At 42.0% G+C, this 23206-nt stretch overlaps 2 protein-coding genes and 2 non-coding genes across 11 annotated transcripts; 3 read left to right on the forward strand and 1 right to left on the reverse strand.

Annotated features, from left to right (window-relative positions):
* Nucleotides 1-71: 71 nt before the first annotated feature.
* TSR1 (TSR1 ribosome maturation factor) lies at nucleotides 72-11663 on the forward strand. Of its 2 annotated transcripts, XM_004313979.4 has the most exons (15): nucleotides 79-1081; nucleotides 1269-1372; nucleotides 1696-1915; nucleotides 2035-2169; nucleotides 2541-2965; nucleotides 3737-3896; nucleotides 4329-4486; nucleotides 4745-4941; nucleotides 5698-5860; nucleotides 6210-6320; nucleotides 7063-7195; nucleotides 8837-8953; nucleotides 9364-9504; nucleotides 9609-9683; nucleotides 9809-11663. In XM_004313979.4, exons 1-15 carry the CDS (start codon nucleotides 985-987, stop codon nucleotides 9985-9987), a joined length of 2415 nt encoding a protein of 804 aa, XP_004314027.1. In that variant the 5' UTR covers nucleotides 79-984; the 3' UTR covers nucleotides 9988-11663. The 2 variants fall into 2 exon arrangements, with proteins under 2 accessions (XP_019782468.1, XP_004314027.1); XM_019926909.3 differs by lacking the exons at nucleotides 9609-9683; nucleotides 9809-11663 and having other exon boundaries at nucleotides 72-1081; nucleotides 9280-9405.
* Nucleotides 6462-6556, forward strand: LOC117309876 (small nucleolar RNA SNORD91 family). The gene has a single exon (XR_004524165.1). It is a non-coding gene; the product is annotated as a small nucleolar RNA SNORD91 family (small nucleolar RNA).
* LOC117309875 (small nucleolar RNA SNORD91 family) lies at nucleotides 7328-7422 on the forward strand. The gene has a single exon (XR_004524164.1). It is a non-coding gene; the product is annotated as a small nucleolar RNA SNORD91 family (small nucleolar RNA).
* Nucleotides 10221-23203, reverse strand: SRR (serine racemase). Of its 7 annotated transcripts, none has more exons than XM_073797417.1 (9): nucleotides 23056-23138; nucleotides 20243-20329; nucleotides 15370-15541; nucleotides 13807-13933; nucleotides 13516-13619; nucleotides 11903-12022; nucleotides 11695-11769; nucleotides 10880-11089; nucleotides 10221-10547 (listed from the first exon to the last, which is right to left on the reverse strand). In XM_073797417.1, the coding sequence occupies exons 2-9, from the start codon at nucleotides 20269-20271 to the stop codon at nucleotides 10362-10364; spliced, it is 1023 nt and encodes a 340-aa protein (XP_073653518.1). In that variant the 5' UTR covers nucleotides 20272-20329; nucleotides 23056-23138; the 3' UTR covers nucleotides 10221-10361. The 7 variants fall into 7 exon arrangements, with proteins under 7 accessions (XP_073653518.1, XP_019782469.1, XP_073653517.1 ...); XM_019926910.3 differs by having other exon boundaries at nucleotides 20243-20477; nucleotides 23056-23131; XM_073797416.1 differs by having other exon boundaries at nucleotides 20243-20357; nucleotides 23056-23109.
* Nucleotides 23204-23206: the final 3 nt, after the last annotated feature.

Here is a 23206-nt window from a genome sequence, read left to right on the forward strand (position 1 = left end):
TTGTGAGAGCTAGCAGCCCGCTGCGCCCAGTGCCGGGCGGGGAGGCGAGGCGCGCCCGGCACCCCATGGCTGAGGGGTGAGTCGCTCGGGCCGAAGCTGGCCCCCATCCAGCTAGACGTCCCCTGATTCCTACCCGCTCGTCTTCCCGACGGGAAGGGCCGGGGCCCCCGCGCCTCGAGTCTGGCCACGGGAAAGCCAGTGTTAGTCCCCTGGCTGGGAGAAAGGCCGCGGAGCGCCATAGTTTCTCCAAACACCCCTGCCAGCTGGGCGCCCTTAGCTGCAAAGCTTTTGGGAAGAGGAGTGGGAGCTTAGCAGCCCCCGTCTGCAGAGGCTCGGCTATCCCTACGGGCGCGAGAGTCACGGTCAGCCGTCCCTCCCCCGAGGGGTCGCCACGTCCCGTCTGGCCCTTCACACACACACGTGGGAGGTGGGGGCGCAGCTTGGAGTGACTGGGACCAGCAGGAACTTGTACGGAACCTGTGGAGGTGAGACAAGCGCCTTCTGCACGATTTGCCTTGTAGACTTAAGCAGCCCCACCTGGGCACTGAGGGCGAGAAAAGGTTGCTTAAAGTGACAAAGAACACCTGCTGCTGCAAACTGAGGAGCGGCGTGCACAAAGCTAGGTGAGAGGAGGGGCTTAGCCCTCTATCGCACAAATGGAGACTCTCCCTAAGTGATGCAACCTGATAGCGCAAAAAATAAAAATACAAGGGAGCAAAACAGCTTTCCGAGACTGAAAGCCCAAACCTCGAGTCTACATCCGGCGTTTTAAAGCCCGCAACAGCGGACCACCGCCTGGTAAAAGTTTACGAGCAGGTTTTGTGGAGACTCTGACGCCGTGCCCTCAGAAGCGTGTGGAAATAACCCTCGCGGGAGGACACGAGGAGCCTTGCCCCCCGGGCGAGGACACGCCCCCAAGGCGGGGACCGGAAGCGCTCGGTTCGGCCCGGAAGTAGTGCCGAATTGGTACACGTGAGCGGCAGCATGGCGGCTCATCGCTCTGGCCCGCTTAAGCAGCAGAATAAACCTCATAAGGGCGGACGGCATCGGGGTCGGGGATCCGCGCAGCGGGACGGCAAGGGTAAGAAGGTAGGGTTGGAGGAATAAGGGATGTTTAGTCGGTATTAACTGCTTTTCTTCATGCCCAGAATGAGCTCCTACCTACTCCGGCTTGGACCCCGCGCAAAGGCTCTGAGGAGAGCAGAGAGGGATCTCCTTTCCTGACCTGCTAGTGCCCTGCGCAAGAGCCTTTTCTGGTCTCCCTACAGGCCGTCTAGCACTGAAAACCCTAAGCAAGAAGGTGAGAAAAGATCTCAGCAAAGTGGACCAGAGGCATCGTGCCAGCCAGCTCCGAAAGCAGAAGAAGGAGGCGGTGAGAGGACGCGGGATTGGGGAATGGTGTGGCTTCACAACCGTTCTAGGCGGGTAATGCCTCGAACTAGAAAATGTGACCCTGGGAAGGGGCCAGGGATGGAGAGTAACCTTAGAGCACGTGTCAGGCGTGCTGGCCCAGACTAATGCTAGAGCATTCTTTGCTTTGTTCCTAGCTCCTGCCCACCTCCTTGGCATACGTGACACCTTTTACAAGAGAGATGCTGGTTGGAGGGTCGGGGTGGGCATCTGTACTGGTGGAAATGCAGTACTGAAACAAAGTACTGAAACATTGAGATGTTCTCTGATCCTTTCTTTCCTCAGGTTTTGGCAGAAAAGAGACAGCTCGGCAGCAAGGATGGCCCTCCTCATCAGGTACTGGTGGTTCCCCTGCACAACAGGATTTCCCTGTCAGAGGCCTTTCGACTGCTTCAGGATAGGGACACTGGAACAGTACACTTGAATGAATGGGGAAGCACCCATAGCTTTATGCTGTTATGCCCCCGCTTGAAACATCGGTGGTTTTTTACATCTGCAAGACCAGGTTAGAGCATACAACAATATTTTCTATCACTATGTTTTGCGTATTAGTGGTAATATTTTTTTAGTATAATGTGCTGATGGCAACCACCTCTTCCTACTGACTTTGTCTTCTGTTTCCAGGGGATCTGCACACTGTGTTAGACATGGCTAAAGTGGCTGATACCATCCTGTTCCTCCTTGATCCACTAGAAGGCTGGGATAGCACTGGGGATTACTGCCTTTCCTGCCTCTTTGCTCAGGGCCTTCCCACCTATAGTAAGTGAGTTGGGAGTACTGGAGGCCAAGGAAGGAAGTGATTAGCATGTATAGTGCACTTACAATTTGCCAGACACTATGTCTGATGCTTGATACTATTGGAGGGTTGTACATGTATGGCCTTAACTTGATCCATTGTTTACAAGTTACCTACCAAGATGTCTTTTTATTTCTGGACTGCCCATTGCCCAGAGAAAGAAGAAGAATGTGAAGTTTGGTTTTATTGTGAAATTTCTTTAGGGTAGCAGAGTGTTGGGTTTCCCAGTGATCTCTGGACTCACAACTGAACTGTTAGCTTGTTTGTGAGCCACAGGGGGGATTTTCATATAGTGAGGCAACAAGTCATGATACCCTTTCTCTTTTGTTCACAGCATTAGCTGTCCAGGGGGTTTCGGGCCTCCCACTGAAGAAACAAACAGATGTCAGGAAGAAGCTAAGTAAAGCAGTGGAGAAGCGCTTTCCTGATGACAAACTCCTGCTGTTAGACACTCAACAGGAGGCAGGGATGCTGCTCAGGCAGTTGGCTAACCAAAAGCAACGGCATCTTGCCTTTCGAGATCGGCACGCCTACCTATTTGCTCATGCTGTTGACTTTGTGCCTAGTGAAGAGAATAACTTGTTGGGCACCTTGAAGATCTCAGGCTATGTTCGTGGGCAGGCTCTGAATGTAAATAACTTGCTGCATATCGTTGGACATGGTGATTTCCAGATGAAACAGATAGATGCCCCTGTGGACCCTTTCCCTTTAAATCCTAGAGTGATCAGATCCCCAAAGGACCCAGGCATGGCAATGGAGGTAAGATTGGTGTTCTTAAAAACTATGTATTGTAGATTCACGTGTAAGCTGGCAGAGGATGGGAACTACAGAGAGGGTAGTCTGTCTGCACACTTGGACAACTATCCTAGTCCCTGGAGGTAACGGCTAGTTCGAAAAAAGGCAGTAGTCAACTACAAATAAGTTGCTATATCATATACTTATCCAGTACTTTGTAGCAATTGCATAGCAGTTGGCTCTGGAGTTATAGAAGGCACACAGGTTGTAGTCTCTTTCCTTAGACAACTTAATTAGGTCAGAAAAAAATGGCAAAGACCTGTGAAATAAAGACTGAGAAAGCGTGGCTGAGGTGCACACCTGCAGTGGAAGTTGAGAAAGAAGACTGGCAAGCTTCACAGAAGAGATCAGACTTGAGCCAGGTGTTGAGAAGGATGAACATGATTTATGAGTTGAAAAGAGATGGAAGAATATCCTAGCAAATAAAGACAACATGAACCTAGGCAAAGTGATGGATCAGAGGGTTTCTTTGAACTCTGAAGATAACAGCTTGATGGGAGTAAGGTATGTAATAAAAAGGTAGGCATGAGACCAGATTATGCAAGGTCTCAAGAGCCAAGCAGAGGTAAAGACTTAGAATGGTAGGAAATAGAACCATTTGAAAAATTCTGGCAAGTTTTCACTTTCTATTCTTCTATTTGAGGACTGTTATTTCTAGATCTTTCTGGTTATTATGTTAGATTTAGTCGATTTTTGGCTAATATTTAATTGACCATCAACTGTTTGGGTTTTCAGATTTGTGCTACAGATGCTGTAGTTGATATGGAGGAAGACCTGAAGGTCCTAATGAAGGCAGACCCTGAGAGACAAGAATCTTTGCAAACAGAGGTTATCCCAGATCCAATGGAGGGGGAACAGACCTGGCCCACGGAGGAGGAGCTGAGTGAAGCAAATGGTTGGTATTGGCAAACTTAAAATTCTGGCCTAGAGTTGTGGGTTTTGTCTAGCTGCTCAGTGAGGACCTTATAAGGTAGAGTAGGATGAGGAAGTATTTGGAAGTCTTCTCTTACCTCCAAAGGCTATGTGTTTTCACTAAGCAAACACTGGACACAGCTTTACTTCGTTTCTCAAAATTACTTACGTTATTGTTTCCTAATGAACAGATAAACAACTTCTGATTTATTATAGGACTTATTTAGCTGTGTTAAGTATTGCTAGTTCTGAGGCAGCTGAATTAAATTGGGAAGTAGTCTGTTCTGTTTATAGTGCCTGCCAGAGTTCCTGGTATTGGTAGCAATATGTAATATCTCGCCTATGTGAGAATGCCCAAAGTAATAGGGGAGGGAAGGAGGTATATAATTTACTTAACTCATTTGGGCTTTTACAGACTTATTGAAGGAAACTTCCAAGGTAGTAAAGAAGGTTCCCAAAGGAACATCCAGTTATCAAGCTGAATGGATTTTGGATGAGGATGGCGAAAGTGGTGGGGAAGGAGATGAGTATGATGATATAGAACGTGAGGATTTTATGGAAGAGGAATCTCAGGTAAGGAAATGGGCCCTTGGGCAACTTCTGTGTACAGCCCCAAATGCAAGGCAAGGTGCATTCCTGACCTTAAGGGGTATGTGTGGTCAGTTTCTTAGGAATGACTTTGTTGCCGGGAATGAGACTTTGTTTTATAACGTAGTCTCTATTAGAATTGATATTGGTTTGGACTAGGTATCTAGTAGAATTATTTTAGCTCGATGGTCTTTAAGGTAGAGATATGAGTTTCCTCTGAAATTGTAATCCTTCGTTCTACAGGATGAGGGTAGTGAAAAGGAAGAAGAGGAGGAATGTGAAACTGTGACTCTAGGAGAGTCCGTGCATGATGATCTGTATGATGAGAAAGTGGATGAAGAGGCTGAGGGAAAAATGCTGGAGAAATATAAACAAGAAAGACTGGAAGAGATGTTTCCAGATGAAGTAGATACCCCCCGTGACGTGGCTGCTAGAATTCGGTTAGTCAGCAAGTCTAAGATCAATCAGTATGTTTTTATTTAAAACTTAACGTGGCTCAGAACTATGTCAGTGTGATGTAAAAGAAGAAAAATACATTGTTCTTGCTCCTGAAGGGCTAATACTATACGGGAAGTTAAGACAGACATACGGGAAACAATGTTCATATTCTAGACTGTGTAGTACAGACTAATAATGTTACAGTACATTACTGAATGAAATGCTGTGATTAATGCTTCCTTTGGAGCTAAGACTCAAAGTATATAACATTTGGAGATTTGGGGAAGTTTGGGTAGAACAGTGAGAATAAAAGAATGAAGATGTAGATGATCCTGTTTGCTCTAAAGGTGAGTCCAGAGAGTTTATGCTGGATATTAGAGAGAGAAGGCTTTTATCGAGGATCTTGCTAGTCAGGTTAAAGAGCCACTCCCTGATATGCACCAGGGAGCCGCTGTAAATACTTTTAAGAAGCTGGGGTTTGGTGCTGAAATACTTGTTTCAGGCTGTTTTGGAGTGTGGTTCTGATTTAAGCTGTTAGGTTATTTTGAGAAATAGTGAATTCTTTTAAGCTAAAGCCTTAGGCATTTTATTTACCTATTTATTTTTCAAAAATTAAAAAAAATTTTTTCTTATTTTTTTCTTTTTTTTTTTTCTTCTTTTTAAGCCTTAGCCATTTTAGAAGTGAGTTGAGTGAAACGGTTAAGTAGCACCATATAAGTTTCACTATTGATTTATTTAAAATATCCTCTGTATTCTAGATTTCAGAAATACAGAGGCCTCAAGAGCTTCCGGACATCTCCATGGGATCCTAAGGAAAACCTCCCTCAAGATTATGCTCGGATCTTTCAGTTTCAGAACTTTATTAATACTAGGAGACGCATCTTTAAAGAGATTGAAGAAAAAGAGGTTGAAGGAGCTGAGGTATCTGCCTTCCTTTGTGCATCCCTATAATTTGTTTTTGTTTGCCAAGGTGCCCCCTCTACTCCTTCTGTTGGCATGAGTACCTTAATTAGTTTTGTGCTGCCTACAGCTGAATTAGAGGAGCTACTGAGTCATTGGTAAGAGTGATATTGGGAACAAAGAGGTATCAGAGATATTAGCTGAAAAAGCTTAATCAAGGTAGTTGAGGCATCTGTGAAGGGCCGTCTTGAAGGCTGAGGATTGGCTTTATGGTAGTCTGAGAGACTTTTTAACATATTTGGAGAAATGCTTCATCATTATTGAGACCTTAAGGGTAATTGCATGATTGTTTTCTGCTTTCTTCTGGCAGGTTGGCTGGTATGTCACACTTCATGTCTCTGAAGTCCCTGTCTCAGTGGTTGAGCACTTCAAGCGAGGTGCACCCTTGATTGCATTTTCTTTACTACCTCATGAACAGAAGGTGAGTTAGCATCTTGTGGGAAATGGGAGTTATGACACTTTCCAACCAGTTTTGTCTGGCAGTCTGAAGTTTTATGTGACTGACGTTTTGCTCATTGGGACGCAAAAGTCTGCCTTTGTGATTAGAAGTCAGAGAGGAGGACAGAGAAGTCGATGATGGTTTTACCCAACATGTCTGAACCTGTCTGATACATCTCAGTGACGTGATCTCTGTGTGGTTCTGAGACTTCTCTGAGAGAAGTACGTTTGTCAGGTCACACTTTAACAAAGGGTTGGCATCCATGAAAATAAACAGGGTTCCTGACAAGGTATAGATCTTTTTTCTCTTGATGGCCAGCAGTCATGTAGGTTGTGGTATATGTGAGAGCTCTGGCCTTTTGGTCACTGTGAGTAAGGGTTGAGGCAAGAAGGGTCTTGAATGAGTGTGGTTTAGAGGTGTGTGGTGAGTGAGTGACTTGTAGGCACTGATTTTGTGGCAGATGTTGAGCTCTTGCACGTTAGACATGGGAAGGTCACCTAGTGTAGCAGGGACATGAGAGCTCTGAACACCAGCATATTTTCGATTTGAATGCCAGTTGTTGGTGAAGGTAAAAGGTGAATTTGTGTCTCTTCATCTACACTCCACCATAAATTAGTACTGTCAGTTCTTAGAGTGAATCTAATCTGCTGGTTTGGTTTGCCTTCTTGCGGGTTAGGCTGTTCTATTCCTGATATGAAGTTCTGTTCTCCTATTTGGTCCCCAGATGTCAGTACTTAATATGGTGGTGAGCCGGCACGCTGGCAGCACTGAACCTGTGAAAGCTAAAGAGGAGCTGATCTTCCACTGTGGATTCAGGCGCTTCCGAGCCTCACCTTTATTCTCTCAGCACACTGCAGGTAAGCAGTAGGGAAGCTTCTGGGTTCTTGTCCATCTTGCTGTCTTGTAGGGGACTGAGATTTGGGGAGAGATGCAGAATACACCATTTCAAACTCTCAGTCTCTGGGTTAGAGGTATTTTCAGTACTCTGGTTTAGGAGCCAATGATGTTTCCATTCAAAGTGTCTGAACCTGTCTGAAGCATCCCAGTGATGCAACCTCTGTGTGGTGCTGAGGCTTCTCTGCCATGAGTATTTGCTGCAGAGGAGGTTTTGGATAGGAGTTGGCTGCTTCCTAGAGATGATGTGTCATGGAACCCTTGGCATCCGTTGTGCCAGTGGCCATGTGGGTGAAGCCTAGGGGTGCCCTCAGTTGGATAAAGCAGAGTGTGTGGCTTCTGAGATGTTGAGACTGCATGAGAATTTAGAGAGTGGTGACCAGGAATACTTTTATGACAAAAAATGATTGTGCTCTTACGTACTAGGAGTGGGAAGATGTTTGCATTAACTTGGGGGCTTCTGAACATTACCTACACTCTCAGCTCTCAGCAATGACCGGAGGAAGGGGATAAAGGCAGCATTGATGGATGCTCTGGATAATTCTTTTCTCACCAGCCATGCTGTCTAAATGAAGGAGTGATTTCTCTTTCCCTTAAAATATTTTGTTTCCCTATAACATTCAGTATTAAAAAGGGTTAATACTGTATTAAAAAGGGTTTCTGTTGAAGGTAAAGACAAGATCTAGATAGTCCCCAAGAAGAGATTAGTAAAGTTTGGCCCTTGGCCAAATCTGTCCCACTGCTTGTTTTGTTAAGTAAAGTTTTGTTGGAACACAGTTGTGCTTTTTTTTTTTTTTTTTTTTTTAGGGAATTCCTTTATTTTTATTTTTTATTTATTTATTTTTGGCTGTGTTGGGTCTTCGTTTCTGTGCAAGGGCTTTCTCTAGTTGCGGCAAGCGGGGGCCACTCTTCATCGCGGTGCGCGGGCCTCTCACTGTCGCGGTCTCTCTCGTTGCGGAGCACAGGCTCCGGACGCGCAGGCTCAGCGGCCATGGCTCACGGGCCCAGCCGCTCCACGGCATGTGGGATCTTTCCGGGCCGGGGCACGAACCCCTGTCCCCTGCATCGGCAGGCGGACTCCCAACCACTGCGCCACCAGAGAAGCCCCAGTTGTGCTTTCTTGTTTAATTTTTAAAAAATGTCTGTGGCTGTTTTTGTGCTACAGGGAGAGTTGAGTAGTTGGAACAGAGACTATATGGCCACAAAGCCTAAAATATTTACTATCTGCCCATTTACAGAAAATGTTTGCCAATCCTTGCTCAAGACTAAGAGCTGTTGAATTAGTGAAGTGTTTTTCTGTAAAGCACTGGTTCTCAAATGAGGTGGGGGTGATGTGTATCAGAATCACCTGGAGAACTTTCTCCAACTCCAAAATATAGTTTAAGCTCCAAGATTCTGCCTCCAGTTGAAAAATCACTGATAGGATTGGGTTGTATCTTTCAGTTGTATTGAGGCCAGAAAATGTTTGGAGAATTAGTGGGATAAAGAAACACTAGTTGCCTTAGGTTTAAGAGTTGCAGTGATACCGCTTTTCACAGGCCTCTGGATTACCTATTGTTTCTCAAAATATTTTTTGGTTTTTATTTTTTTAACCTTTATGGCAGCGGATAAACATAAATTTCAGAGATTCCTGACTGCTGACTCGGCTCTGGTGGTGACAGTATATGCCCCTATCACTTTTCCTCCTGCATCTGTGCTGCTTTTCAAACAGAACAGCAATGGTAAGTTGAGTTCGCAGAGGTGAATAGGCCTGTGGGTTCTTAGTAAGATTAACTGCTTTCTGTATTTAAATTTGGGGGCCAAATGGCACAAAAAAGGTAATGATGATTTTCAAAATATCCCAATCTCAGCCTCATATTGGGTCTGAAGCAAGGATGACAAATGGGGTTTTATCTTGCTTGCAAACCATAGCTAATTGGTAGAGGCTGCTCAGAGGGCTGTGTTTAGGGTAGGTTCTGAGGATAGGCTCAGCAGGAATATCACTTAGTGATCTTTGCCATGAACCCAGGAGGGGCAGCATAGTACACCCCTATTTTGTTTCCCAAAGATCTCGCATAGGTCTTTAAATGGACTGGACAATAAATGAAGGCTTTGACCTATGGACTCCTGCTGCCCTGCTTTTGCCCCTTAGGAATGCACAGCCTCATTGCCACAGGCTATCTATTGTCAGTGGATCCAGACAGAATGGTCATCAAGAGAGTTGTTCTGAGTGGTCATCCTTTCAAAATTTTTACTAAGATGGCAGTGGTGCGTTACATGTTCTTCAACAGAGGTAGGTGCGACAGATGGGATCCAATTGCCTTTGTGGGATGAAGGTTGGATTTATATATTATGGATAAATGTTTCATCTTGGTCTTCTGTGTGTTTGATTCTAAGAGGATGTGCTGTGGTTTAAACCGGTGGAACTGAGAACAAAGTGGGGCCGTAGGGGACACATCAAGGAGCCTTTAGGTGAGAGAATGTGGGATTTGGGATCTTGTCTAGATTTCCCCAGTGCTACTAAATGACTGTTGGGTTAGACCACTGCTTTAAAATTTCCTCTTGAATTTGACCAACTCGTGCTGTTTTCTTTGTAGGTACTCACGGCCACATGAAGTGCAGTTTTGATGGGAAGCTAAAATCTCAGGACACAGTACTGATGAACCTCTATAAAAGAGTTTTCCCCAAATGGACTTATGATCCATATGTACCAGAACCAGTACCTTGGGTGAAAAGTGAGATTTCTTCAACAGTGCCTGAAATGGACATGGAATAATGGATTCAGTGGGATTCTGTCTCATTGCTACTAGTTAGCACTCTAGGGTTGGGAGCCTGTAGGTTGTGATTGGGCAGTTTATGTTTTCTACTTAAGCCTACTTAAGGTCTGCTGCTCCTTTTAGCAGAAGACTTTTCTTGGCCTTGACAAGGTATCTCAGTTAAGTATGGATATTTTCCTACTGCAACTTAGTCCAAAAAACTATTAAAACTTACTGAAATATACATTCTCCATTAGGATTTTGAAAGCTCTTTAAGAGGGGAAGATAGGAAGTTGACAATGACCAGGAGACAAAATTTCCAAGTGTTTAGACACTGAATCCCTTTTCTTCCTTTTGCACATATTAAACAGAAACAGATTTCTAAAGAGCTGGCTTATTCAGCCTGCTTCACCCAAGTTAGGGAAGTTAAGTCTACATTTCCACCACTGAGCACAATACAAATGTTCTTTACTTCTGCGGAAACTGTTTGAAAATGCTGAGACAGCACAGCGGCCACTCCAACACCAGCTGTAGGTTCAATAAGCAATTTCATCCTCTCCCACACCAGCTGGGTTGCATACTGTTGGTATAGAAAGGAGTAAGAATTAGTGAAATGGGAAAAGGGGAAAGAGCCTAGTTGGTTGGCCTTTATAATTAAAGGCCAGATGGGGATATAATATGCCTCGTCTGAATTTTCCTATTGCTATATGTTTGTGCTTGCCAATGAAGGGCAGGGCTTTTTTCATTCCAACTCTGCTTCTATGGTCTTAATACATCTAGGGCACCCACCTACATGTCATGAAATCACCTAGTTGAGTCCCTAGTGGGTGAGTTGCTACTTACAACAGGAGGGTTTTCTGCCTAAGAAGTTGCTCCATTCTTTTGTTATCTCCTTTCCTCTTGGGGCCTCACCTTAATTTCATCCTCTGTGACAGTGAAGACGTCATCCACGAGGTCCCTTATAATAGGCCAGGTGTTTAAGCCAATGCTGGATCTGACACCATCTGCTATGGTTTCTGGAGGATAGGGATTGGGGGTCAGTTCCCCTTTCAGTTTGGACTGGTAGCAGTCATTTGCATTCAAGGGTTCAGCAGCATATACCTTGACACTAGGTCTCAGAGCCTAGGAAGAGGAATATTAGATAGCTTACAACTAGCCACAGCATTTTGCCTGCATGCTTGCAGTAAAATGATTGGTACAGTTAACATATTTCTGCCCAAGAGGCTTTCTTTTAATCGATGTAATGGAAATAGGGCCTTTAAGCACTTGAAATTGTTTTCCACTCTGGCCTCGGTGGCCTAGATCACAGCTGGTTCTGCTGGTAACTTGGGAAAAGAGTAGCCACTGACTTGGATAGTAGGTTGGTGAGATGGAACTCAGAGGACTGTGAGGGTGCCACTCATTGTAATGGCTTTTGTGCTGTAAAGTTTTCATTAAGAAAAGGGTAGTGAGGGACTTCCCTGGCGGTCCAGTGGTTAAGACTCCGCGTTTCCACTTCAGGGGGCACAGGTTCAGTCACTGGGAACTAGGATTCCGCATGCCGCGCGGCCAAAAAAAAGAAAAAAGGGTAGTGGTGAAGAGAAGGGCCTTCTATCTCAAGTGCCAAGGGATGATGAGAAGGAATGGCAATTTGGGGGAATGTTGAGCAAGTATTCACAATGTACTATGATGTAAAATAAACTCTTCTATGCCTGAAGTAGGGAGTCCTTCAGAAGCTGTTTTCTTACCTTAACTGTAATTGCTATTCCAGCAACCATTCCTCCTCCTCCTACAGGTACCACCAGTGCATCTACCAAGGGAACCTTTAATGAAAAGAATATAAAGTATAAATAGGTCTATTAATAACCAGTTTTATATGTACATATAAAATAATTGGTTCTACGGCCAAACAGCATTACCAGTAAGTGGCTAAACAAGAACTAACTAAGCTTTTACCTGGTTTAGGACTTCCATGGCAATTGTCCCTTGCCCAGCTATCACTGCAGGCTCCTGGTTGGGATGTACCATGATGCCTTCTGTTTCTTCCACAATTCTTTTTGTAACATTTTCTCTGGACTGAAAGAGTACATTAATTTAGCTTACTTTATTTGTATTTAATAGAGTTCCCAACAAGTTAGATTCAGTCATTTAACACTTTATTTGCCATCTCCTTTTTTCAGAATTTGTTTTGGCACTGGGGATATGACCGAACAAAACAGTCCCTGCACTCAGTGGAGTTATGTTCTAATATGGTGAGGAGGGGTGGGATATAAGTAAATATATGGTATGTCTAAATGCTTTAGAGAAAAATGAATTTATTTTATATAGGGTGCTCGGGAAGGGCCACTGGTAAAGTGACATTTTAATAGATTTGAACAAGTCCTGTGTACCTCCAGAACATTCCAAGGAAAGAGTAACAGCAAGTACAAAGACTACAGAGAGGAGTGCTTGGCTTTCTGAGAAACTAAGTGTGGTTTGTGTGGAGTGTTTGGAGGAGAGTAATAGTGGGAGATGAAGTCAGAAAAATAGAAATGGGCCAGTTTATCTGGGCCATAGATGATTGCAACAACTTTGGTTTCCACTGTGTATGAGATGGGGAACCACTGGAGGATTTTAGGCTGACAGACACATTCTGACTTACCAAATGGATAGCTCTGGTTGCTCTTTTGGAGACAAGACTCGTGGGGCAAGGGTGGAAGCAGAGGACCAATTAGGAGGCTACTGAATCTAGGTGAGGACTGACATTGGTTTGAATCAGGGTGGTGAAGGTAGAGGCTGTTAGAAGTAGTTGGATTGGGCTTTTCTGGTGGCGCAGTGGTTAAGAATCCACCTGCCAATGCAGGGGACACGGGTTCGAGCCCTGGTCCGGGAAGATCCCACATGCTGCAGAGCAACTAAGCCAGTGCACCACAACTACTGAGCCTGCTCTCTGAAGCCTGTGAGCCACAACTACTGAAGCCCACGCGCCTAGAGCCCGCGCTCCGCAACAAGAGAAGCCACCGCAATGAGAAGCCCGCGCACCGCAACAAAGAGTAGCCCCCACTCACTGCAACTAGAGAAAGCCAGCGCGCACGCAGCAACAAAGACCCGACTCAGCCAAAAATAAATTAATTAAAAAAAAAAAGTTGGAGTACGGAAATATTTTGAAAGGACTAAGATTTGGATGTGGGGTATCAGAGTTATCAAAGATAACTCCATGTTTTGAGGATAATGAAGGATAAAAGTTGCCATTTACTGAGATGGGGAAGACTGGAGGTGGAACAGTATTATTAAGATGAGGAGTTTGGTTTTAGACAGTAAGGTTGAGAGGCCTATTAAGGCACCCAAGTGGGAATGTACAAGTCTGGTTAAGAGTAAAGTTCAGGGCTGGAGTTAAGAGTGTAGGTGATATTTTAAACTATGAGACTAATGAGATCATCTGAGTGAGTGTAGGTAGAGAAAAGGTCGTGCGTGGCAACACTTAGAGAAACGACAAAGGAGACAGAAGCTGCAGCCAGTAAGGTAGGAAGAGAAGTTTCATTTTACTATGAAAGCTGTTAAGGTGGTACTGAACATTGCTCTCTCCTTACCTCGTCGCTTTGTTCACTGTATACTATAGAGGCTCCATAGCCTTGTATCGCCAATTTTTTACAGTTGGGAGCTGTTTCGGGCACTACAATATAAGCAGGAATCCCTGGGAGGGAGAAGCATGTTTGGTTAGTACAAATCAGAATTTAGGATAGAAATTTATGTTCAGTTTGCTTGTAATCAGGGACTTGGAAATTTATTCCCTCAGCTATCACCAACCTCACTGAAAGTTAAGGCTGCTTTTCCAGTCCTCTGATGAGCCTACCCAGTACCCTGGGAAATTAATCAAGTACCTTGCAATTTGGCAGCATAGGAGAGAGCCTGGCCATGGTTTCCACTGCTGTGAGTAACAACAGCTTTGGGCTTCTCTTCTGAAGTGGCAGAAATCAAGCCTCTGATTGCATTAAGGGCACCACGAATCTGGAAAAGAGGAATGGTGAATTAATATATTTGATTAAAAATTCTTTTCAAAACACCAAGGAGCTTTTTTACATTATTCTCTTCCAATACTGCACATCCACTCCATGACTAAATCTTATTGAGTCTATCTCCTAAATACCTCATGTTCATCTTGGCCACTACCTTGGTGAGGCCTCATTTCTCAACTTGGTATCACCAAATCTCAGCTGATCCTGCCTCAAGGATTATTCTCGTCTAATAGTTCCACTAGATTAGGAAAGTGAGCTTTTAAAAAACAAACGTTACCTTTTTCATTGATTGCCCATTTTTGTAAGAGAAGTACAAATCCCTTACAAGCTGCAGCCTTTCTAAACATATCTACCTCTACCGTTGTAGCCATCCTAAATTGCCTCTAGTTTCCATCCTACCAGGTTAGCTCACAACTCTGTACCTCTTGGCATGCTGATGCCTCTACCTGTAGTTCTTTTCCCCCATTCCCTGATCTGGCTAAAAGTACTCATCCTATAAAACTTGGATCAAACAACACCTGGTTCAACCTCCTTGTTCTCCCAGGCAAAATTAGGTACTTCATTCGTTTCCATGGCCCTTGTTTGTAACTCTTTTAAGACATTTGTCAACAACCTATTTTGTCTTCCCCTGCAAGTATGGATATGGGGCAAGGCCTAGTGTACATATACCTAGTATAGTTGGTGAAAATAAGTGCTTGATGCGTGATGAATGAAAAATAAACCATGGCAGAAGCAAAGGGCAAAAGAGAATGGAGAAGTTTTTGTTTGTTTAAAATAAAAGTTCTCAGTTAATGGGTATGGAAAAAGGTAAATTCCTGAAATCCTAAAGCTACCACTTAATGGGTACTAACAATACCTGTTAGGCACAGTGCAAAATGCAGCTTTTCAGATTTTTACCTGAATGGATCTTAAAGTTCAACTAACGGTCAGAGAATTCAGGTAACAAATCAGCACAGAAATCTATCTGTATGCATAGGAGAGGCACTGACGTATTTTGTAGAAAAAGGTCCTGTTATATGAGGGTTGAGCTAGGGTTAGATTGTTTATATTCATAATAAGGTATAAACAAATAGTAAGTTGACAAAGTGAATGCTTAAACTTGGCTATATACAGGGTGATCACACATGTCCAGGTTGATGACTGTGATCTCGGCTTAATCGTTAGAAGTTCCCCCTTTTCATTCTCAAACATGTCCTAGTCTGGATAGTAAATTATATGTGATCACCTTAATTATACGGAATTTTGAGATTGTGTAAAAGTGGCTCTTGTCAACGCCATGATGCTAAGTAACCAGGACTTGAGCAAAGGAAAATTTCTACAATTTCTTTAGCTGTAAAAAGATATTAATTGTACCTACCTCACTGGGTGGTCAAGAGAATCAAAGTGGCTTGAAAAGAAACATGATACACTATCAAAAGAGATTGTTACCTTAAAAGATCCAGTTTTCTGGAAGAGTTCACATTTGAAGAAAAGATTGCGCCCTGCTACTTGATTCAAAATGGAGCTTGTTAGCACTGGTGTGAGGTGGATAAAATCTCGAATGTTGATATGTGCTTTCTCAACATCAGCAAAGGAGATGCAGTACTGATCACACATGGTTCTGAAACCCAGGAATAAGAGGGGTCAAAGCAAGCCTAGACGATGTATTTAAAGTAGATTTTGCAAATGCATAACACAGACCCATGGAATGTACACCACCAAGAGTGAACCATAATGTAAACTATGGACTTTGGTGCTAATGGCATGTCAATGTAGGTTCAGCTGTAACAAATATACCACTCTGGTGGGGGATGCTGATAATGGGGGAGGCTATACATGTGTGGGGGCCGGGAGTATATGGCAAATTTCTGTTCCCATCAATTTTGCTGTGAACCTTAAACTAAAACAAACAAACAAAAACCCCAAAAAACAACCAAACAAAAATCTTAAGAAAATAAAAAAAGAAAATGCATAACATAGGAAAATAGATTCAGGGTCTGTGGTGTTAATGTGGGGACTGTCTCCATTACTGGGGTCCAGAATCTCTGCATAAGGGAACTTCTCTTGAAGCTGAGTTTCTTGGTGTGTAAGTTTGCTTTGTTGAAACCTCACAGGAGATAACTGGTGATGATTATTGAAGGCTTAAAGCTCAGCCCTCGCCCCTACCATCCATCTCTTGGCACTGCCACTGGTCTCTACATTTTCATGATTGTGAAGCTTGAATAAACTGGGTTCAAAATCTGCTACAAATTTTTATTTAAAAAAAATATTTCACAATTTACCAAGGGGAAAAATTGCCTACAATCCTACCATCTTAATAAATTATGTCCCTATGTTTCCTTCTGTTTTTTCAATATACATATATGACAGTTAAAATCAAAGCATAAATAACATTTTTACTCCTTTTCCATTTGGCTCATTCCTCAAAGTTTTCATAATTATAATTTTCAGTAACTGTATTATGCTTCCACTTTTTACTATTTTTACTGTAGTGTTTAAACATGATGTTTCTCTTTATTTTTCCTTATTAACAAAGGTAATGTATGTTCAATAGAAAAACAATTTAATCTGCTTTCCTCTCCAAAGACAATTGCTACCGAAGCTCTGTTGTCTCTCTTTCCAGACCCACATACATATGCAGACAAAACTTTTTTGACAGGTTTGTTAACTTGCTTTTTTCAGACAATATATCTATGAATCTTTGCTTATCAGTAGGTATATTTATGTGACTTTTTATTTTATTTGATGTGGAACATTTTTTAAAGTCTTTATTGAATTTGTTATAATATTGCTTCTGTTTTTTATGTTTTGTTTTTTTTGGCCACGAGGCATGTGGTATCTTAGCTCCCCGACCAGGGATTGAACCCGCATCCCCAGCATTGGAAGGCGAAGTCTTAACCATTGGACTGCCAGGGAAATCACTATGTGATTTCTAGTGAAATGACTTACTAGTACTTCTTTTTACAAAAATACCATAGTTTTAGATAACTCTGTTGAACATTTAGATTTCCTTTTTTTTTTTTTTTGGCTATGATAAATAATGATGTAATGAACAGCCTTGTTGCAAGATCTCTGTTTATCTCTATACATGCTTTGAGTAGATTCCACCAGTGGTATTTTACATTAAAAGGCATACATACTTCTAAGGTTTTTGATACCACTGCCAAACTGATCTCCAGAAGAGTTATAGATCATATCAATTTATACTCCAACAGCACTTTCTAAGGAATGACTATTTTCCTTCACCCTTACTGTATCATTTTTATCTGTCAATTTATGTCTAGTAGTTTACATTTCTTTAATTACTAGTGACTGAACTTTTTTTTATTGAAGTAAGGTTGATTTACAATGTGTTAATTTCTGCTGTACAGCAAAGCGATTCAGTTATACGTATACATACCTTGTTTTTCATATTCTTTTCCATTATGGTTTATCACAGGATGTTTAGCATAGTTCTCTGTGCTTTAGGACCTTGTTGTTTATCCATTCTTTTTGTTATATATATAAATTTATTTATGGCTGCGTTGGATCTTCGTTGCTGCACTCAGGCTTTCTCCAGTTGACGGTGAGCAGGGGCTACCCTTCGTTGCGGTGCCTGAGCTTCGGACGCGCAGGCTCAGCGGCCATGGCTCACGGGCCTAGCCGCTCCGCGGCATGTGGGATCTTCCCAGACCGGGGCACGAACCCGTGTCCCCTGCATTGGCAGGTGGACTCTCAACCACTGAGCCACCAGGGAAGCCCCAAGATAAGGCATTTTTAAAATTAGATTTTTAAACTGCTTACTGATGATGTATATGAAAGCTAATAATTTTTGTATATTTATCATGTAATAGGATACTTTACCAGATTATCTTGTTAGATCTAATAGTTTTACAGTTTATTCTCGAAACAATCATGCTATCTGCAAATAAAGATAATTTGTCTTTACCTTAAAAATGTACCTCTCGTAACTTTTTCAATGACTTCATAGTTACTGGTTTATATGGATTTGCCATCTCCTCCTGAATTAATTTCAGTAATTTTTTTTGTAAAATCACTTAATTTAAAATTTATTAGTATAAAGCTGTACATATTAATATTTCTAAGTATTTTTCATATCTGTGGTATTCATTCATTCAACAAATTTGAGCACCTTCTGTGTCAGATACTGTTTGATCTGGGGATATAGTACTAGAGAAGTAGACTTGTTCCTCCTCTCAAAGATTACAATGTATTGGAGAGGTGTCTAACAAATAATCCAATTAAATATGTATTTACAAACATTGATATGTTAACTTAGGGAAGTGTATTATGATAGGATACTATAGTGGGAGGCCTTATTTAGATCAGTGAAGGAGGTCAATGAAGACCCTCTATGTAGAACTGAATTTTTATTATTTTGTGAATAATTAGTTTTTTTTTCTTGAGAAGTAAAATTAAATTATGACCTAAAAGATGAATGGGCAGAGTAGTGGGGAAAGTGTTTCAGGTAGAGGGAATATTATGTGAAGGCTTTAAGGAGGGAAAGAGATTGGCATTTTCCAGGAATTAAAAGGTCAATGTATCTGAAAATGTGATCAATGGGAAATGTGATAAGAGATAAGGAGAGTGAAGTTGGCAGAGTCTAGATCATAAGGGACCATGACTCATGGAATTTTTTTTTGGCCGCACCTCACAGCATGCAGAACTTCCCAGACCAGGGATTGAACCCACGCCCCCGGCAGTGGAAGCGTGGACTCTTAACCAATGGACCACCAGGGAAGTCCATGGATTTTTTTTTTAAGAGCAATAAAATGCCATTGGACTTGTTACCAGGGGAGGGGGCGGGGAGGGATAAATTGGGAGATTGGGACTGACATATACACACCACTATATATAAAACAGATAACTAATAAGGACCTACTGTATAGCAGAGAACGCTACTCAATACTCTGTAACGACCTATATGGGAAAGAATCTAAAAAAGAGTTCACTTTGCTGTACAGTGGAAACTAACACAACATTGTAAATCAACTATACTCCAATAAAAGTTTTTTTAAAAATGCCATTGGAGAATTCTGAGCAGGTGACATGTTAGAATCCATATTTACAGAAAATCACTTGCTACATTGCAATGAATGAAAAGGAAAGAGAGAAGAGTGGAATCAAGGTATCCAGTTATGAAGTATTACAGTTGTCCACACGAAAAACAACAGGGGGGCTTGGATGGTGAAAGTGGAGGTAGAAAAAAATAATCATTCAAGATACATTTTGGAAAAACAAACCCATCAAAAAATGGGCGAAGGACTTGAATAGACATTTCTCCAAAAAAGATATACAAAGGGCCAACAAGCACATGAAAAGATGCTCAACATCTCTAATCATTAGAGAAATGCAAATCAAAACCACAGTGAGATACCACCTTATGCCTATTAGGATGGCTACTATTTTAAAAACCCCCAAACTAGGAAAATAACAGGTGTTGGCAGGATGTAGAAAAACTGGAGTCCTTGTGCACTGTTGGTAGAAATGTAAAATGGTGCAGTTGCTGTGGAAAACAGTGTGGTAGTTCCTCAAAAAATTAAACAGTATTACCATATGATCCAGCAATTCCACTTCTGGTTATATACCCAAAAGAATTCAATGAAGGTCTCAAAGACATATGTGTACACCTATGTTCATAGCAGCATTATTTGCAATAGCCAAAAGGTGGAAGCAACCCACGTATCCAGCGACAGATAAATGGATAAACAAAATGGGATATATACATACAATGAAATATTATTTAGCCTCAAAAAAGGAAATTCTGACATGTGCTATAACATGGATGAATCCTGGGGATGTTACGCCAATTGAAATAAGCCAGTCACAAAAAGACGAATACCATATGGTTACACTTATGTGAGGTACCTAGTCAAATCCATAGAAAGTAGAACGGTGATTGTAAGAGGCTGTGGGGAGGAGGGGGCAGTGGGAAGCTGTTGTTCAATGGGTACAGTTTGTTTTGCAAGATGAAAAGAGTTCTGGAGATTGGTTGTACAACAATGTGAATGTACTTAACACTACTGAACTGTACACTTAAAAATGATCATGATGGTATATTTCATGTTACGTGTATTTTACCACAATTAAAACACACACACGCACATACATTTTGGAGATTATAATTAGTTAGGCCTCTTGGTTACGAGTGATAGAACCCCAATTTTAACTGGCTTAGGCACAAGAGGGAGGTGATGAGAATTTACTGGCTCATGGAATCCAAGGAAGAGTTGAACCATGGGAAGGGCAGGAACATGGCACATCAGGAACAACTGGAACTAGGGACTTTGAGATTTTCCAGGACTTTCTTATTGTTTCTCACCTCTGCTGCTTTCTGCATGTCGGCTTCATTCTTTTCACTGCAGACCAGCTGGTTCCGCATGGCAGGACACATGGCTGCTGACAGCTCCTGTGTTTTACATTTTACGGCTTCCAAACTGGAGAGGGATTTTCTTTTTTTCTTAGTTTCAGTTAACAAAAATTCTGGGTAGGGACTCTGATTGGCCCATCTAGGCCCAGGACCAGTGGCCAAGGGTGTGAGGTCATTTAAGACAATACTATGCAATAGAAGTATTTACAGAAACATGAAACAATGATTTCTATAACACAATATCAAATATGTACATTTAAAACACATACATATATAAAACAATACTATATATTATTCAAAGATACATGTATATCCAAGGACATATATCAAACACATTAGAGTTGGCTACTGAAGGAAGAAGAAAGGAACATGACTGGGAATTGGAATGAAGGAAAAAAAGATAAAATGAGAAAGGCCTTGTTGATGATAATGTGAACTGAACAGCAGGACTGCTTCAAATCTCTGCACCTGAGGGAAAAATAGGAGCAAATGAAGGGAGTAAGAGGAAAGAAAGGAAAAAAGGAAAAAGAAAAAGGAAAAGAGAAAGTACTTCTGAGTGAGAGTAAGGGACAGTTTTCAAGAGAAAAGGAAGGTGAAAATGTTGAGGTGATGAACTCCATATGTCACCACTACAGATATAGAAGAGACATATCCTGATATTGGATTGAATGTGGGGACTGAGGGAGACGGAGGTGTCAAGGATAACTCTTGGGTTTTGACTTCGATGGTGGTATAATTTACTGAGATATAAGGCTGGCAAAGAAACAAATATTTTAGGGGAAAATCAGAGATTTGATGAGCTAAGTTTGCATTACCTATGAAGCATTTGGTAGGATATCTTGAATTTTCAAAATTTTTTGCCAGAAATGTGTCTATTTTAATGTCTATTTCTGAAGAATGAGTGCTTCAATTTATCAAGTGCTGTTCTTTTTCCTTTATTATTTCTGATTTTATCTTTATTTCTTCCTTCTATTTTTATTTTCTTTTTCTACCCTTATTGAATACGTAGCTTATTAATTTTCATTCTTTTTACTTATTTATTTATTTATTTGTGCACGCTGTGCAGCTTGTGGGATCTTAGTTCCCCAACCAGGGATCGAACCCGGGCCCTTGGCAGTGAGAGCTTGCAGTCCTAACCACTGGACTGCCAGGGAATTCCCAAGATAACCATTTTAAAAAGTTTGGTATGTATTCTTCCACATCTTTTTTGATGTATTTATATAGAAATTTACATATGCAATAAATGGTTTTGCTGCACTCAGACAGAACCATACTCTATATCTTGTTCTGCAATTGGCTTAAAAAATTAACAATGTATCTTGACTATATCAGCACATATTTTAATTCTTTAAACTCAGCTTTCATTGTGATACAGGTCTAAATATGGTTGTCTTTTCACTTATTTCTACCTGGTATTTCATGAACCTTTTAAATCTGAGGGTTGAATTTAAGTCTTAAATCCAAATTTTCCATCAACTGAGTAAATTTTCTTCTATTATATATTTGATTATTGCTCCTCCTCAGTCAGTTCTGTTATCACCTTCTGGACTCATATTTGATTATTAGTTTTCTGGATCCATTCTCCATATCTCGTACCTTTACCTCTCAATAGTTTCTATTATATTTTCCCTCTGAGTTCTCATAAGATTTTTTGAGCTGGTTTAACTTTTGGCATATCTCATCTGCAGCTCACTGATACTGCTGTATTAATTTGGCAATGGTGTTTTTCCTAAGAAAGTTTTCTTCAGATTATTTTTCCATTAAAAAAAAACTGTTGCAATGCCCTCATCAATTTCACTATGAAAACAAATTAGTTTCAAACATTTTTTTCTTATTTCTTTCATATCTGTTTTAAAGATTGCCATTTGCTCTGACCACTCCAATCACTCCCCTTCTTTTGCTATCTACTGACTTTCTCCATCTGTTGAGAACTTCGTGGAGGCGAAGCGTCTGCCACCTAATAGGAATTGAATGAGTTGTCAGAGATTGTTTAAATCTTTTAAGCCCAGTCTAAGGAATAATCGGTAACTTTGATGGTGTAGAGGTCCAATAGGTTGTGTGGGACTGGGAAGGAGCTCAAGAGGTGGAGGGAAGCAACCTTGCAAGAGGAGGGAGTTCCATCACAGTTCTGAACACGGGGCTCATGAACAAACAGATAAAGTACCAGTCTTCAGATCCAGTTACATTTTAAAAATTAAAAAAAAAAAAAAAAAATCAACCTGAGATCCAGGAAAGTCAAGTAATTTTCCCCAGAATCCACAGTGATACAGAAATTCCCAAATCGACTCATAACACCTCCTGACTTATTTCCACACAAACCCTTCCCTCAGCAAGAGCCATCTATACTGTATTTAAAAAAAAAAAGCCACGAAGTTTGGGATGTAGATTGCCATAAAGGAAAAGACTCTTGAGTCTCTGGTAATTATCGATTGTGTCACCCTGGGCAATTTGCTACGGTTCTCTGGGATTCAGTTTCCTCATTTAAAAAAAAAAAGAAAGAAAGAAAGAAAAAAAAGGGGCATAATACTAACTATCCTACAAGATCTTGAAGGTCGCAAAGTAAAAGCCTGGGGCAGTAGTCCGGGCCTGTGGCGGGAGACCCTGGCCTAAGATGACTAGAAAGGGCCGGACGGTGGAGGCCCCCGTCAACCCGAGCCCCAGGCTGGTACCGGTGTCCTCGAAGGCCACCACGGCAGCAAGAGCAGCCACCGCAGCGAACGCCCACCTTGCCTGGCCTGGCTCGGCCGGGCCAGACCTCACCTCACCTCCCAGGCGCCGCGCCTCCAACTCCAGCCTCAGCGCACCTTCCCGGCCACACCTCTGCGCACGCGCGGTGCCCGCCTGCCCCACCCAGTCTCGCGGCCCGCCTCTTCCCGACTGAACGTGCGTTCGGCGCTTTTCCTCCCAGTGCGGCCA

Source organism: Tursiops truncatus, chromosome 20, assembly GCF_011762595.2.
Source record: "Tursiops truncatus isolate mTurTru1 chromosome 20, mTurTru1.mat.Y, whole genome shotgun sequence".
Lineage (NCBI taxonomy): Eukaryota > Metazoa > Chordata > Mammalia > Artiodactyla > Delphinidae > Tursiops > Tursiops truncatus.